Below are 15,980 nucleotides of genomic sequence, written 5' to 3'. Positions count from 1 at the left end.
CATGGCCACAAACGGGAAACACAAACACGGCCTGGAAAGGATCCAGCGGATTTCCATCTCCCCAGTGAGCTCAGCCTCCCTGTGATGCAATGGCAGAGATCTGGTGGGGCTGGGCAGGGTTTTCAAAAATCATCATTATTATTATTAGAAATAAAGTCGCTTCTCTGCCAGGGCTTCTGCAAACAGTCCGTGTTATTGGCTCCTTACGGTATTTCATCCTACAGGGTACATTTTATCCTCACAACAGCCCTGTGAGGTGGGATCGGCGGGAGGCGTCTCGGCAATACAGACGTCAAACATTAGGCCGTCACAAAACCAGAATGACATTTCACGTGTCCCTGAGAGTAGCTCTTCACGGTTTGCAGGGCCCGGAGGATGAGGAGCATCTGGGACCCCAGGTGGTTGTGTTGGAATCCCAACGGAGACAGGCCCCTCTGTGGACAGCTCAGCAGAGATGCGGCATTCAGGAAAGGGAAGTGCTTGCGCTTGTCCCCCTTGAGGGTCTGCAGATGACCCCAAAGACTTCATTTCTGCTCTCCTCCCCCCTCCCACCAAGGAGGGAGGTGGCTCAGCATTCCCCACCCCCACCCCCAACTGCATTTGCCAAGGGAACCCGAAACCACCCAGCCCCCCTCCCTGGAAACCCGCAAACGTCCAAAAGCTGCCCTTGAGCAGAATCGTCCAGGCTCCTTTTCACCTGCCCCTTCCCAGGTAGCCCCAGGCAGGGCTGCACCCCCACCCCATCCTCCGTCTGGAAAGGCTACCGAAAGTGCCGCAGTTCACAGCTGGGGGGTCCGGAGCCCCCCCTTCGTCTGCTGGGTTCGCAGGACTGTGTCGGCTGCTTCCCGCCAGGCCGGCCCTTCCGGCTGAGTCCAGGCTGCGGCCTCTTGCGGCGTCACGAGATGCTGCTGCTCCTTCTCAGGCGGTGCCGAGCGGCCCTTCGGGTCACCGGGTCTTCCTCGTGGTCACTTTCGCAACCGCGCTGGAAGAGAGACACGGCGTTATCTACGGACGCAGGGCGGCTGGAGGACTGTCGGCTCCCAGACGCTCCTGCCCCGGAACTGAGAGCACTCCGGACTGCCCCGCCTGGCCTCCCCCCGCCCCTCGGCTGCCCCCGCCCCTCACCAAGGCTTCCTCGGGCCCCAGGCGGGCTCTCCTCCTCAGGGTCCGCGAGAGATGGTTGCAGAGGGTGACGATGCTGTGAGCCAGCTGAGGAGAAAGAGGGGCGCCGGTCACACTCCCCCTCCCCACAGCACACAAGGCCAGGGAGTCCCCGCCCCAGCACCCTCCCCCGCCTTCACCCCAAGCCTGCGGGGGGCCGTGGAAACTAGGCTTGGCGTCCCAAGGTGGATCTTTAGTTATGCTCATTTGCTGCTCCCCTGCTCAGCTTTCGCACCCAAGCCCGTACCTTCCACCGCCTCCGGGCGTATTGCCTCTTGAAATTCTCCAGGTTAACGACCGATTCCCGCCGCACCATGGCCTGGCATTTATCTGTCGGCTGGGGGGGGTGGGGAGAAGACCGGTGAGCGTTTTCCATTTGGTGGGACACAGACCCAAACTGCGTGACACGGATGGTGACCCCGGGGGCTGGGAGAAAGGAGCCCCCTCTCTGCTCGGAGCATCCCCGTGAGAGGCGGCCACAGTGACAGCTGGACATGCCGAAGGGGTGGCTGCAGGAAGGGGTCACAGGTGGAAAGGACCCCAGGAGAGCCCTGCTGGGTCAGACCAGGGGGGGCTGGCGGAACGGAGGGGCACAGTAAGTGTATAGCCGTCCACTGAGGCAGCAAATGGACAGATGGCACCGAGAGAAATCTGATGGCACAAAATAAATATTTATTGGCTGCAAACAAAGGTGAAATCTGCTCTGCATCTAGGCACCGGGTTTCTCCAAAAGCAGGAACCAAACAGGGGGGCCCATTCTAAAGTAACCCCCCCGGCCCCCGCTTTCTCTTTGTGGGTGTCTGAGACAATTTTCACATTCCACAACCTCCGTAAGGAGGCGGCCGTCCACTTCCCCGGCTGAACTCTATGATTCTATGATTCTATGATTCTATGAAGCATCTCTCTCCCTCTCAAATTTTGGCACAAATAAAGTCAAGTTTCTCTACATAGTTTTGCACGTCGCCCCCGTCAGGAGCGCTGCCCGAGCCCCTTCCTCAGAACTGTCCACAGACCCCCTCCCCAGGTTTCAGGACAAAGAGCCAGTGAAGAAAGGACTTGGGGTAGCTCAGCCCCACACCTCCGCGTGAAGCCTTATTAAAAGGGACGCTCCAGGGCGATTCATAATCCCCAGATCAATGCTTCCCTCTTGCTGACAGCTTTACAGGAGGAACAAACATCACTCTTTTTAAGTGCTCTTACTTAACGGCTGCCAAGTATTTAAAAGGAAACCCGGGGTGGACATCCATCCACTCGGTCTTCCGAAATAGAACAACAACACAGAAATATCCCCCCCCCCCCCGAATAACCTCCAAAACGCAGGTGCCCAGAGAGGCTGGGCTCCCGCAGATGAGCTGCATTTCACGTCCCGACCTGTCCGAGAGGCGGCCGGTTGTCCAGGTTCCAAGCCACAGTCAGAGGACACCGGCCCCGGAAAAGGAGACGTAAGTCCACGGGTGCAAAGCTCCAGTTGTAACAGGGGTCCCCAAATGCGTTCAACACCAATAGAGCCCACCCACGAAGGGCTTCTGCGCCCAATAGGTGCATTCCCTGCCCCCGAAACCTCCCTCCCTTTGCTGCCCCCCTCACTGGCTCGTTCTGGCCACGGCCGGGTTGAGGGCCGCCAGGAATTCCTCGCAGCACGATCTGTTCAGCAGGTCCATCAGGGACTCGCTGAAGTCTCTGTTGCAGGCGGAGGCCAAGCCCCCCCGGCTGTAGGGCCCCGGGTCCAGGTGCCAGGCGCTGACCCAGGCCTGGAGGCCCTCGAGCTCCGCGGAGACCTCCCTGCTCAGGGCCTCAAAGTGGGCCTGCCGCTCCAGGAACTTCCCCGCCACGCCGGCCAGGCTGGCCCCCACGGCCCGGACCTCCTCCTGCAGGTGCCTCTGGAGGGCCTCCACCTTCCGGCACTCGTACTTCAGCTGGGAGAGCTCGTGCCTGACGTCCTCGTGCTGCTCTTTGTACCAGGCCTCTTTCTCGCCGTAGATGGAGACGAGGGCGTCCAAGTCTTCCTGCAAGGCATCCTGGGAGGCGGCCATTGTGCCGCAGCTCCGCTCCATCCCCGAGAGGTCGTCCGCCACGCGGGCAAAGCGCTCGAAGTTGATGTACGTCTGGTTGGGCGGCAGGCTAGAGTGGCACTTGAGGGCGTACTCCTTCAGCCGCTCGGTCCGCAGGGGCCTCCCCTCGGGCCGCTTCCCTGGGTGCGCCGGGCTGCCTCCTTGGGACTGGTGGGTCTTCGGACAGAAGCAGGAGGCATGGTGATGGACCGGGGGGAGGGGGGAGGCTCACACGTCCGGACAGGCACCACGACACCAAAGGCATCACACACCAGGCAACGGCGTGCAGGAGACGGGGAGCGGCAAGATCATGGTGCATGCACGAGCAAGGAGGGGCACAACTACGGCGTCTCCAGAGGGACAAACGACAGGGGAGCATCTGGGCCTGGTTGCTCAAGCAGGTTGCGGCTTACCCGTACGAGGAAATGTCTGGGCCAGCTTGGGAAGCCAAGGCCAGCTAATTACGCAGCCAATACGGTTGCAGGGAGCACCCAAATCTTTGGCAACGTAAGCGTTAATGCAGAGGAAATCCCCACCAGTGTCCAAGAAAACTGCATGTTTCTCTTCAATATTAAGATTTAAAATTTTCCTCTTTTTTAAAAGCAAACTGTTTGATGCATGAAACTGAAGCAGACCCTCCCCTTAAGCCAGGAGCTGCTCTGCAGGGTCTCGGGCAGAGAGAGGTCTTCCCCATCACTCGCTGGAGAGGCTGCCGGGGATTGAACCAGGGACCTTCTGCCTGCCAACCAGAGGCTCTGCCCTTGAGCTACGGCCCCTCCTGAATGGGGCTTCTTTCTTCCAAAGCTCTTAAAACCCTTTGGGACGGTTACAACGGCAGGAATTGAAAGCAGAAGGTGGTTGTCCCCTGGTTACAGCCAGAAGCCAATTAAATGCCAAAACACAAAGAGCCACACGAGGGTCTGTCCAATGTCAGCATGAATCCCCCTCCCCTCCCCTCCCCGTGCACAATCTGTGCCCGGCCTTACCGTTATCCAGGGGTGCGTGAGGGCCTCTTGGATGGCGAGACGCTTCCTGGAAGATAAAAATGCGGTCAAGGCACGGCAGGATCCGAGGGGTCCGGGACCCCAGGAAGACCGGAAGTCTCGCCCAGGAATTTCCCCCAAAGAGGAAGTGTGCCCTGCTCCCAAAAATCTCTATGCAGCTGTAGAGACCTCAGTCCCAGGAGCTCTGAGGCATGTTTTGTCAAGTGCTGCAACAGCCCTGTGGGGTTGTTCAGTTTGCATCGCTTGGGGAAGCCCAGGGGCCCGGAAGGACCATCCGGAAGGACCCCCTGCCCGGCCGGCCCGCTCACCGTGTATCTTTCACCAGCAGCTTCTGTATGAAGTCCTTGGCGAGGTCGCTGGTGTGGCTGAAGAACTCCTCGTCGAAGTCGTAGTTCACGGCGGTGATGTTGGCCAGCGTCTCCTGCTTGGTCTCCCCCAGGAACGGCGACGCTCCGCTCAGCCTGGAAGGGACCAAGGAGGAGGAGGAGGAGGAGGAGGAGGGGGTGGGTGGGGAGGCTCCCAAAGGGGGGGGGGGAGTCCCTTTCTTGGCAGCCTTTGAGCTGCACCGTTGGGCCTTGATCTAATCATTCACTCTCCACCGAGCCTACCTCACAGGGCCGTTGTGGGCAGAAAAGGAAAGGGAGAATCATGTTCACCCCACCGTGAGATTCAGGGAGGAAGGTCAGGCGCATCACGCATTAGGCATGTAGAGAGAGCCTAGGTCCCGGCAACGGCCAATCCGCAAGTCCCGCTGAACCTCACAGATCTCCAAAAACAAGGCCGGAGAGGCTGCCACCCCACTTGCTCGTATCAAGGGTCAAGGCTGAAGTCCCGGTTTTAACCCAAGAGCCCATCCCAATTCTCTGACACCCGGCATTTTGTGTACAAGGAATCACTATGCAGTCTTAGTCACAACAGCGCTGCCAGGCGGGCCAGAATCATCCCAGCTGAAGTTTGCTGCAGGCTCCACCTTCAAGGACACAGAGGACTGCCTGGGACTCCGGGAGGGAAAACCAGCTAGGAGTGGCCGCAATTTGTTGTATATAATCAAAGCAGCCGTGTACTTACAGTATGTACGTGATCACGCCGACACTCCTGGAAAAAACACACCCAAGTTTTAAGGTGACATCTGTGAATACAGGAGCTATTTGTGTGTACACACGCAAGGCGGTGTTTTGGGTCATCTCTTAAGTACGACAAAGTCCCGGAACCTCCCTCGTTAATCTGGGCAGCCAGTTCAACTGGGCCTCTGTCCTTGGGCTCCAAAGGCGCTGCTGGCCTCCTAAAATCTAGAGGGAGAGACTCACCACATGTCTGCCGGCAGCCCGAGAGGTTCGTAGTTCACGATCTCCGGTGCTGAAAGAAGGATTTTTTGCAGACATCCGTCCCACAAAATGACCCTGAGCGAGAGGCTTCCAGCCCCTGAGGGCCAGGCAATGCCCAGGGTCCAGCCCACCCCCCAGCCAAAAGCCAAAAGCCAATGCCCCAGGCGCCCTCCCAAGCAGGGAAAAGGACCTTGGGGGACATGGCTGAGAAACAGGTCTCCTCTCCTGAGGCTGGGAAAGCCTGAGCGGACCAGACACGGCCGGCAAGAGGAAGGTCCCGGCTCCACATTCAGTGCTGCTGGGCCAGAGAGGTGGTCTCCTGCTGGCCTCTTAGCCCAAATAAGCCGGCATCAAGGGCCAAAGAACAAGCTCACCGACAAATTCCGGCGTTCCAAAAATGTTTTTGAATTCGACTCCGTCCTCGATTTCGTGGGCCAGCCCAAAGTCGATGAGTTTGATGTGTGGGATGGGGATGGTCTTGTCTAGCAGCATGATGTTCTCGGGCTGGACGGAGGGGAAAGAGGGGAAGGAAATTGCGCTCCATGACAAACGTGTCCTGTTAGCTGGCGTAAACGGGGGAGGGGGGGGGAGCCCAGCAGAGAGGATAACAGCTTCTTCTTTAGGACCCCTGAGTAGACAAACATGAAGACACCTCCTACTGAAGCAGATTCCTGGTCCAGAAGGGTCAGTATTGTCAGACTGGCAGCTACTCTCCAGGGTCTCTGGCGGAAGTCTTTCCCATCACCTCCCTTCTAACTGGAGCTGCCGGGGATTGAACCTGGGACCTTCTACATGCCAGGCAGAGGCCCTGCCCCTGAGCCACCGTCTCTCCTGACAGCTGCTGCCCCCCCCTTTAGATTACCTTTAGATCGAAGTGGGCAATTTTCTTGGTGTGCAGGTAACTGACCCCGTCCAGAATCTGCTTGATGAACTGCGTGGCTTCCTCCTCACTCAAAGACTCTTTCTGGGCCAGGAAATCAAAAAGTTCTCCTCCAGAGACCCTGCAGGAAGAGAGAAGGAGATCCGGGACTCGGCCTGTCACTGCAGAGTCCTCCTTGAGGTGGGTCTAGACGGTCAAAACAACGCAACAGAAAGCAGGGAGAGGAAAGCCGCTGCCTCAGTTTGAGGGCGACCCGGGGGCCTAAGAAGGGCCACACATGGCAGGCAGCAGCCTGTAAAGGACCAATTAATAACCGAGTCCAGGGGGTGGAAGCAAGCAGACTTCAAAGAGGGACAGCCTCCCTCGGGGAAAAGTGGGATAAAAAGGAACTCCGAGTCAGCCACAGGGTGGCGTTCAGCACAACACAATGTTCCCATCGCGGAAGGCTGGTCTGCTCCACCCCCAAGAGCCGGCCCTCCCCAGCCAGCCCCACCTCGGAGCAAAGTCATGCGTTGGAGTCCAATCCGGAGCGTTTAACGGCCCGTTCTGCAGAGCTTGCCTACTGGACACCCACTGCCCTGGTCACAACCCCAGAGGGGCACCCACTTTAGAAACAAGCAGGAGTCCCGGAGCCCGCTGGTTTTAGTCAGCCCCCAAAGAAGCCTCCCACAGCAGAACTGGATGCCAGAGGGAGGGCCTTGGCTCAGGGGCAGAGCCTGCGGGAGGTCCCCGGTTCAATCCCCGGCATCTCTGATTTAAAGGAGCAGGCAGGAGGGGATGGGAAAGGCCTTTCCCTGCCTGCCATCCTGGAGAGCCGCTGCCAGTCTGAGCCAGCCGTGCCGGGCTTCACGGACCAATGAGACGGATTGGCAATCCAGCCGAGCGAGGAAGGGAACCGGCCTCCTGGACGACCCCGCCCCACCGGCACCTTCCCAGACAGCCCTCCTGCCCCCTTCACTGAGCACCTGCAAGGGATCGATGCTGCGGAAAAGGGCAGCTGAGGGGGGCCGGGGGGCCAAGCAGGGAGGATGCAGGCAAAACGCTGGCCCCCAATTGCCAGCCTGCTCTCTGGCTGCCAGAATCAGCAACTTCACGCAGCTTAAACATCTGTCCCAGGGCGAGGCACTGGTGTCAGCAGCTGGCACTGACCGCCCGCCCTCCAGGGGTCAGCCAGAAACAACCTCTGGCGGAAGGGGAGGGGAGGGGAGGGGAGAGCGGCCCCTGCCCAGCGCAGCCCAAGCACAACATCCCACGTGGAAACGGTCCCGCTCCTGCCCAAAGGGACGTGTGGTTCTGCTGGCCGAGCAGAGGCTCCCCCGGGACCGGGGTCTGAAAGGGGTCCCTGGAGACGGCCACTCACAGCTCGAGGATGAGGACCACGTCTGTCTTGTTCTCGTAGACGTCGTGCAGCTGGATGATGTTGGTGTGCAGGATCTGCTGCAGGATCCTGACCTCGCGCTCGATCTCCTCCCGCCTCACCCCGCGGCGGCTGGCTCGGCTCTGCCGCTTCTTGATGAACTTGGCGGCGTACTCCGCCCCGGTGCTCTTCTCCCGGCACTTCCTCACAATCGCAAACTGGCCACTGCAAAGGGAGCAGGAGAAGGAGAAAGATTCGGCTCAGAAGAAGGGCTTCCCTCGTCGCCACCACCACCAGCACCAGCACCCTCTGGTGTGACCCCCGGATCTGCCCCCCAGCCCACCTCCAGCAAGGTACTCAAACACTGCTGCAGGCAGAGGGGAAGGGGCTGGGAGCAGAGCCGCTGGCTTCTTAAGGATGGGCACAAGCCACATTTTTGTGGCTCAGTTCGGTTCGTGGTTTGTGGCTGAACCACACATTTATGTAAACTACTAGGAGGTTGGTTCCTTCCCTTCTTCACCGGAGCACTTTGGTCTCTACGGCCATTTGCAGTGGGCCTGCCGCTGGCAACTCCAAAGCAGGGGAGGGGGTGGCCCGTGCAAGACAGGGAGAAAGGCCGAGAGGCCGGGAGGCAGAGCGGCCTGGATGACCACCTCTTTTGTCCAAAGGGCAAGGGAGAAATGCGTCTACGTAAGCCGAGGGGGGGCACCGACTGGAGACGCCGTGGGAATCTGGGCTGGACAGACCCGCTATTGTGCAGGAGCAGAGCGACAATGGACGTATTTTTAGATCTGCCTGGGCGATTTGCACAACACCCAACAGCTGGCTCAGCTGTTCCCAGGGGGGAGGTCAGTGTCCCCCGGGGCCCTTCCCTTCGACCAAGGGACCAGGGCGCTGGCAGGGAGGCACACAGACACACCCCGTGTGGCCTCTGCGCAACTGGCTCCCTCTGGGCAGGCGAGGAGGTCACTGGGACCCAGATGGGGAGCCGCAGGGCGGAAGGTGGAGCGAGGGAAGCGGCTGCTCACGGCTGCCTTTTAGGGACAACTCCTCTCCCCCTCCCCCACCCTGTCTGTCTGCTGTGGGTTATGTTTAGCAAGGTGGGGGGGGGACGCAGGGGCTCCAGTTCCGGCTCGGATGCGCCACTCGGCTAAAGATAGAAGGTGAAGCGGAGCTGTCCTCCATGGGATGGGCCGCCGGCCAGCTTCAGCACCTGGCTGGGCAAGAAGCGTTTTGCTCTGGGGGGAACTGTGGGAAAGGGGCGCTACGGGATGTTCAAGAGCAGTCCGGGTCGAAGGACCTCACAGCACCATGTGAGAAACTCCGAACCCTTTCGATAACCGGAAAGGACACCAAGCTGCCCGTGTGGTTCTTCAGGCACAGCGTAGAAATCAGACTTTCTGTTTCAGGCTGATTTTGAATGCTGGCTTTTTAAAAGGCTTGAGGTTCTGACTCTGCCGTTTCAGGAGCTGTTTTCTCGCCTGCTTCTCTGGACGGCTCCTTCCTTCTGCTCGCCCTCCTCGTGTGGCTGGAGGCCTCAGGCTCCCCCAGCGGCTGTCTCTGCACAGCAGGAGGGACAGAGACAGAGAGAGAGGCAGATGCAACAAATGGCCCCCCTTTGTCTGCCTCTGCCCCGGACGCCACCCTTTCGGAGAGAGGCTTCAAAGCGGAGCTCACCATGCCAGGGGACGTGGCCAGCTTTTCTCACCAAGGATGCCCCACCCAGCACCTGTGCGACAGGAGGAAGGCCTCGCCCGCCCCGGGACGCCCGCTGGCTGCAGCTCTCTCTCTCTAAGTGAACAACGAACAGGGCGGGTGCCAATCCCTGGGCAGGCCCTCTGGAAAATCTGGGTGGCCCGAAAAATGAATCCAGATCTAGAAGGAGCAACCCTCACCTGTCCCCGGGAAACTTTAGCCTTCCACCACGGAAGAGCTCCTACAGATGGACAAAGAGAGAACTCCCCTGGCTTTCTTTTCCCAGTGCCCCTGCGGCCCCTCCATGAGGAGTGCTTCAGCTGCCGGCTCTTTGCAAACAATGATCAGACTGACGGGAGTGTCTGAGGGGGAGTCACGGCCCCTGCTTGGCAGGCAGACGGCCTCTGGGTCAATCCCCGGCAGCTTCTCCCTTGGAGAAAGAGCTGGGGGGGGGAGGGAAGACTCGTTTCGGACAGAGAGCCTGAAGAGACGCTGCCGGTCAGGGGACACCACTCCGAGCAGGACAGGGCAGGGGCTGGCCTCGGCCTCAGGCAGCTGCGTATGTCGCAACCCAGCCAATCCCTCCCCCTCCGCATGCCTGGCGTGACGTCGTGTCCTCTCACCCCTCCTTGCCCTCCACAGAATCGCCCTGATCTCCACTTTCATTCTGGGCAGGTAAATATTGACCTGCCGACACTCGTCTTCTGCAGCAGGGGCCAAAGTTCCCTCGGCTCTCCCAAGAAGAGGCTTGTGTGACGTACGGCAGGCATCGGGCCCTCCGCAGAAGCGAAGGCACCATGAGATGGGGGTCCCCCTTTGGGACCATGGCTGCCAGCTCTCGGGACCCCTAGCTCCCTCCGGGGGGATGCAAACTGGAATGGAAGTCTTTATACCCCAGTCAGGTGGGGGTGGGGTGGGGGCTGCTGGAAAGAAGTAGAGCTATTTCTTCATACTCCAATCACCTTCCCTTCCTCTCCCCGCAAGAGGCACCTTGGGAGGAAGGTGAAGCGGAGAGAGCTCCAAGAGAACTGAGACTGGCCCAAGGTCACCCGGCTGGCTGCGTGTGGAGGAGGTGGAGTGGGGAATCAAGCCCGGCTCCTGCTCTTAATCACGACGCTGAGAGATCCCCTGGCCCGCCGAGGCTGGGGGTGGGGAGAGCTGGGCTGCAGGACAGAAACCGGCCTGCGGTGGCTGAGACAAGATTCTGGTCAGAGTCTTCCTTCCCCTTTGTCACCTACTGCAGCGGCTCTCACGGCGGCCAGCGCTACGAGGGGGAAGAGGAGAAGCCATCCCGCCTTCAAAGGACCTCGGGAACGCAGCAGCCGGGCCTGTGGCCGGCCTGAGGTCTGCAGTTCCGCCTGTTCTTCAGCCACCCACTCAAGGCGAGAGGTTGGGAAGGCCCTTGATGCAAGAAGAGTGCACCGCCAGCTTCTATAACGCTGAAGCGACAGTCCTCTTGCCTCTTGCCCCAGGGACTGTGCCCTGAACGTCTAAGGCGGAGCTCCCCAACACGGCGCCCACCAAGTGCTTTGAGATTCTGGCCAGCTGCGGTCCTGACTTCACAGCTGGCCGGCCGGCCAACGGCTGCAGGTTGATGGTGACCTCTGTAAGAAGCCCCTCTGCGTGGCGCCCTTACCTTCCCAGCTCCTCTCCGATTTCGTAGATGTCTTCGACCTTCTGCTGCTTAAACACCGCCATGCCGGGACTCTTCATGGGGGCGGGCTGGCAAAGCAGCTGGGGAATTAAAACAGAGAAGAGCTGTCAGTGACTGAGGGGCCAAAGATGCCCATCACCACTTTTGGCCACAAGCAACCCTAAACTGGCGCCCTCCACCTCAGGACAGGACACAGGAAGCTGCCAGGCCTCCTCTCTGGCTGCGGAGGAAGACAAGCCAGGGGGGCACCTGGACACGTTGGCCTCGATCCTGGAAGAGGGCGGTCTTTGGATGGTTGTGAAGTTTCAGCAGGCCTGACTGGGAGGGTTGTGCGTGCCTCTCTGTGTGTGCAAGGGTGTGCGTGAGTGTGCACAATGGCTGGTCCGTGAAAAAGGAGGAACAGAAATAAGTCAATAAGAAAGGGCAGGAGGAACAGAAGCAGCCTCCACAGTACCTTTTGTGGGCTGTTTGGATCTGCTGTCTGGAACTCGGTACGGAAGGGCTGCCAGCTCTGGGGTGGGAAACTCTTCGGGATTTGGGAAAGGGGAGCAGCCTAAGGAGGGGAGGGGCTTCAGTGAGGTCTCATGGCCCAGAGCTTCCTTTCCAAAGGGGAACCGCAGTCCTCAGGACTAGCCTCTTCTCTGCAAGAGAGCTCAGGCGCCCCTGGAGAACATACGGGGGACCGAGGCAGGGCGTCCCGACCTGGTGACCCCCAGTCATACCACGGAGGCCCCCAAGGACACGCAGCCAGGGGAGAATCCGAGGGTCGGTGCCAAGAACACGGCGCCCCTGGGCCGGGCCCAATCCGCTTCCTTTCCCAAGGACTTTGCAATCTGCTATCTAGCTTCCTCCCCGGAACACATAAAATTTGGGAAATATCAACCCCATCTCTGGCTTGTTTAAACAATACATGCCACGCCCCACGAGCAGGGCCTTCCCAAGAGGATTCAAATTACAGCAATCAAAGTACTGCAAACAACATGAAACAGACCCAAGGATGCAAACTAAGAACCTGCTTCACGGGCTGCGAATCAGGCGGGAGGAAGCCCCTGAGGCTGCCCAGCAGCAGGGTCCTGTGCGCAGTGATCCCAGCGGAGCCGAGGCCAGGGTCACCACGGGCGGCCCCCTCTGGGAAGGCAAGTGGGCTCCCTGGCCAACAGCCGTCTGCGGGAAACGATTTGGAGGAGGAAAGGGAAGTCGCGGGGCTTACAGCTGCACGTTCACAACCCCAGATGGCCGGCCGGCCGGAGGGGAAACTCCTTCTGCAGCGGGGCAGCCTCCGAATTCCACAGATGCCGCAGCCTTCCTGAGAATTTGCACAGGGCGGGAGTAGCGGGCGGGCAGCCGTGGCCTCCAGCCTCAGCTCGCCCGCCTGCAAAACAGGCATCGTGGGAAGGGTCCGCCTCGCCAGGCATTTTGGATCCAGGTGGCACCTTGAAGACTAGCAAGAAGACTGAGGAAAAGGACCCCCTCCCCCTGTTTATTTATTTATTTGGCTTATAGCCTGCCACTCCCACCAGGCTCGTGGTGGGTCACAGCAATAAACCCACCGTAAAACCCCCTAATACAATAAAATCTTCTAAAAAAGCCGAACAACCCAGCGTTCTGACCCTTCCCCCCATCCTCCCCCTCTCCCTCTGTCTTTAGCTGGGATAAACACCAGTGGGATGATTCAGGCAAGCTGCAATCTAGAGAATCGCCTCCTTCCAAGAACCGTAATCACCACTTCTGTGGCCCAACATTTGGGGAGGGGCCATGGCTCAGTGGCGGTGGGGGGTCCGCTTGGACGGCAGGGGGTGGGGCGTCCTCGGAAGGAGGAAGGGAAGCATTGGCTCCGAAGGCAAAGCTGCACCTCCACCACGGCCCCGTCAGCTAGACTGGGAACATGCTGGCCGACCACCCAGCGTGTCTGCCAAAGATTCCTGTGGCTTTGGCGTGGAAGGCCCCCGGGGTCACGCGTGGGTGGCACAGCCCAACGGGGTCAGCCTGGAGGCCGGCTGCTGGCCAAACGTTCAGCTCCAAGCCCCTTCCCAGGGCTCAACTCCCCTCTGCAAGTCAGGATGGGCCGGAGGGCGGCAGGGACCCACCCTCGGGCATCCGGAGGCCGCAGGCTGGAGGGGAGAGGAAAGAAGAGGAGGAGGAGGGTCTGGGAACGGGGCCCAGCCTCCTGCTCGCTGGGTGCAGGCCTTCACAAACCTCGGGAGGAAAGCTGCAAGGAGGAAACGGGGCAAGGGAAGCCGGAGGAAGGAGGCAGCCGGCCAAGCAGCTTCGTCCTGCTATCAGCCCTTCCCTGGGAACTGGAAGTGGGTCATCACTGGGGTGGACTGGGAAGTCAACCTCTCGAGCCCAAGCAACAGACCCTGGTCCCATGCAAGGCCAAGAGTAGAGTGTGACGTGATTGCCCTGGGGGCTGGACTAGATGGCCTGTGGTTGGCCCCTTCCAACTCTATGATTCTGTGATCCTAGAGGGGAATGCAGAAGGTTCCAAGTTCCAGCCCCGGCATCTCCAGACCAGACCAGGAAGGGAAAGGCCTTGCTCTGGGAGCCTGGCTCAGGGGCAGAGCCTCTGCTAGGCAGGCAGGAGGTCCCAGGTTCAGTCCCCAAAAGGGCAAAAAAAAAGGGTCAGGCAGGAGGTGGTGGGAAAGAGCCCGTCAGGAGGATGCCCCCCCCCAGTGTGTGTGTGTGTGGGGGGGAGGGTTGCCAGCTCCAGGAGAGGGACACCAGCAGAGCACCAGCAGAGAAGACATCCGTTTTCTCCCGGGGGCCCGATCTCTGTAGTTGGGAGAAGTAATTCGGCCGGATGCCCAGGCCCCACCTGGAGGCTGGCACCCCACCCAGCACCGTGTGAGGAAGCAGACTGGCTGAGTCGGCCCCGTCTGCACCGGTTGGCGCTTGCTGTGCTCTTCCAGAGGGCTGAACCCAGAAACCGGAGCCCCGTCTTGGGGCGAGGCGCTCCTCACAGCAGCCGAATTAACTCAGCGCTCACCCGGAGAGCCACCCGGCCTCCTTCCTGCTTCTCTTGTTCCTTGGGCTGCCACTGGAGCCCTTCGCAGGACTGTTTTAATCCCGACCCCCCACGCCCTCTCCCTTCCAGGTGCCAGGGACTCTCCCAGGTGAGCAGAAACGGCAGCAGGAGGGGGGGGGTCGGTACAAGAGTGAAGTCTGAGAGAGCAGGAAGGAATTGGGGATGGGGGGAGGAGAGGTGCAGGAGAAAGGGGAGCCTGGCCGACCCTCTCTGGGCATGCTCAGGAGCCACTGTCTAACTGCTGACTTTTGCCACGCGTGATCTGGAGGAAGGGCCCCAGGGCAGCGTGGCCGTGGCCCCAGGGAGATTCTAAATGATGGGCTGGCCTAAGGGGGGCTAACGCAGCCCCCTCCCTGCCTCACTTCCCTCTCTTAGGCTCTGTGAGCTGACCCCACGGGGTCCCTTCGAAGACAGGGCTCTCCTGCAGGGAGCTCCCCATTGCACCTGGGCAGAGGCAGGGGTCCCTCCCCCCACCCCTCCCACCCCTGCTGGGCGAGCCCCTCCCACCAGCCAGGCAGCCAGGCAGGCTACTCACCAGGAGGCAGCAAGGGGGGCGACCTGCAAGACGAAGCAAAGCCAGGAGGCACTCTGCGAGCCGAGCCGGCACTCCAGGCGCCCCGCTGGGGAGGAGCCCCAGCACAGAGGGAGGGAGGGAGGGAGGGAGGGCCAGCCGGGCAGCTGAGGGGAGGGGAGGCTGGTCGGCCAGCTGTCAGTCGCATGAGCAGGACTGGGGCGCCCCCTGCTGCACGAAGTGCTTCCTCACCGCTTGCGTGACGTCGCCTCGTGGTTGCCAGCTCCGGGGAGGACCCTCCAGGGGCTGCAGGGAAAGCAGGTCACCAGGCCCCACCTGACCCAAAGGGCCCTCCCTGCAGCTAGAAGGGTAGCGAGTGAGGAAGGAGCCTAGGGAAGAGCCTGGGCTGCACGGGAGGTTGTGGGGCAGCCGTGTTCAGTCATGACCCCCCACGACCCTCTCACAGGGCTGTTGTGAAGATTTGCTTTCAGTTCTCCGGTTTGCCATTCTGAGTTGCAACCAACACCAGCCCTGCAGGGATGGCCTCTCCCATTCCCTCTGGGAGCACGCAGCCCCAATTCAAGCCCTCCGTTGAAACCAGAAGCCCCCCCCCCAAGTTCTCCTCCCGGCCCTTCTGCAAAAGGCTCGCCTCGGCCAGGGCCTGCCTGGAGGACCTGCGAACCCCGAGGGGGGCGAGAACAATACCAGGAAGAGAGTCCAGGGCTGCAGCGGGGAAAGGGAAGCCCAGGCCAGGCCCCAGCGGGAGAAACAGCCCAGCCGGTCAGGGCCTCTGCCCTGGGGAGGAAGTGCACAAGGGAGGACCCAGAAGCGCTCCACGTGCGCCAAGGGTGAGGTCGGGTCGAGCTGGAGAAATCGGGCAGCCAGGGGTGGTCCGGCCCCACGCCAGGGGCACGGGAGGCAACAGTGGGCAGAGGGCCCAGCTGCCAGAGATCTTGCGAAGAGTCCCAAAGGGGGAGGGGGCACCCAGGTGAGCTGGCGGCCCCCCTTGTGAAACACGGCCCTGGCTGGACTCCTGGACAGCAGGGGCTCAGTCCGCCCACCAGGGACGGCCATCCCCCCCCCCCCCCACTCCCCTGGGTCACCCGCAGAGCCAAGACTTCTGCCCTGCACTTCTTTCACTTCTTCCAAGCGCTCCTGTGCTGCTTACCCTGCACTTGGCTGTCTGGAAGGAATGCTGCAGAGCGCCGTATTGGGGACGTCTCCGCCAGCGGGCCTGGGCCTCCTCTCTTCCGCTCGCCTACTTCTCCTCCTCCTCCTCCTCCTCCGGGGAATCTTGCCCTAGCCCTGCTTCTCTCC

The 15,980-nt window shown here is 60.6% G+C and overlaps 1 protein-coding gene across 6 annotated transcripts; it reads right to left on the bottom strand.

The window, feature by feature from the left end:
- Positions 1–174: 174 nt before the first annotated feature.
- Positions 175–15,975, bottom strand: DAPK2 (death associated protein kinase 2). 6 transcript variants are annotated; one of them, XM_077317958.1, is made up of 12 exons: positions 12,338–12,636; positions 11,110–11,207; positions 7,782–8,003; positions 6,404–6,542; positions 5,916–6,045; positions 5,524–5,572; positions 5,285–5,311; positions 4,525–4,677; positions 4,199–4,244; positions 1,409–1,498; positions 1,126–1,209; positions 175–982 (listed from the first exon to the last, which is right to left on the bottom strand). In XM_077317958.1, the coding sequence occupies exons 1-12, from the start codon at positions 12,512–12,514 to the stop codon at positions 896–898; spliced, it is 1,302 nt and encodes a 433-aa protein (XP_077174073.1). In that variant the 5' UTR covers positions 12,515–12,636; the 3' UTR covers positions 175–895. The 6 variants fall into 6 exon arrangements, with proteins under 6 accessions (XP_077174073.1, XP_077174069.1, XP_077174074.1 ...); XM_077317954.1 differs by lacking the exons at positions 175–982; positions 1,126–1,209; positions 1,409–1,498 and adding an exon at positions 1,508–3,389 and having other exon boundaries at positions 12,338–12,677; XM_077317959.1 differs by lacking the exons at positions 175–982; positions 1,126–1,209; positions 1,409–1,498; positions 12,338–12,636 and adding exons at positions 1,508–3,389; positions 12,119–12,304.
- Positions 15,976–15,980: the final 5 nt, after the last annotated feature.

Source organism: Paroedura picta, chromosome 18, assembly GCF_049243985.1.
Source record: "Paroedura picta isolate Pp20150507F chromosome 18, Ppicta_v3.0, whole genome shotgun sequence".
Classification (NCBI taxonomy): Eukaryota; Metazoa; Chordata; class Lepidosauria; order Squamata; family Gekkonidae; genus Paroedura; species Paroedura picta.
The sequence above is the reverse complement of the archived record's forward strand: the minus strand, read 5'-3'. Positions and strand labels throughout refer to the sequence as shown.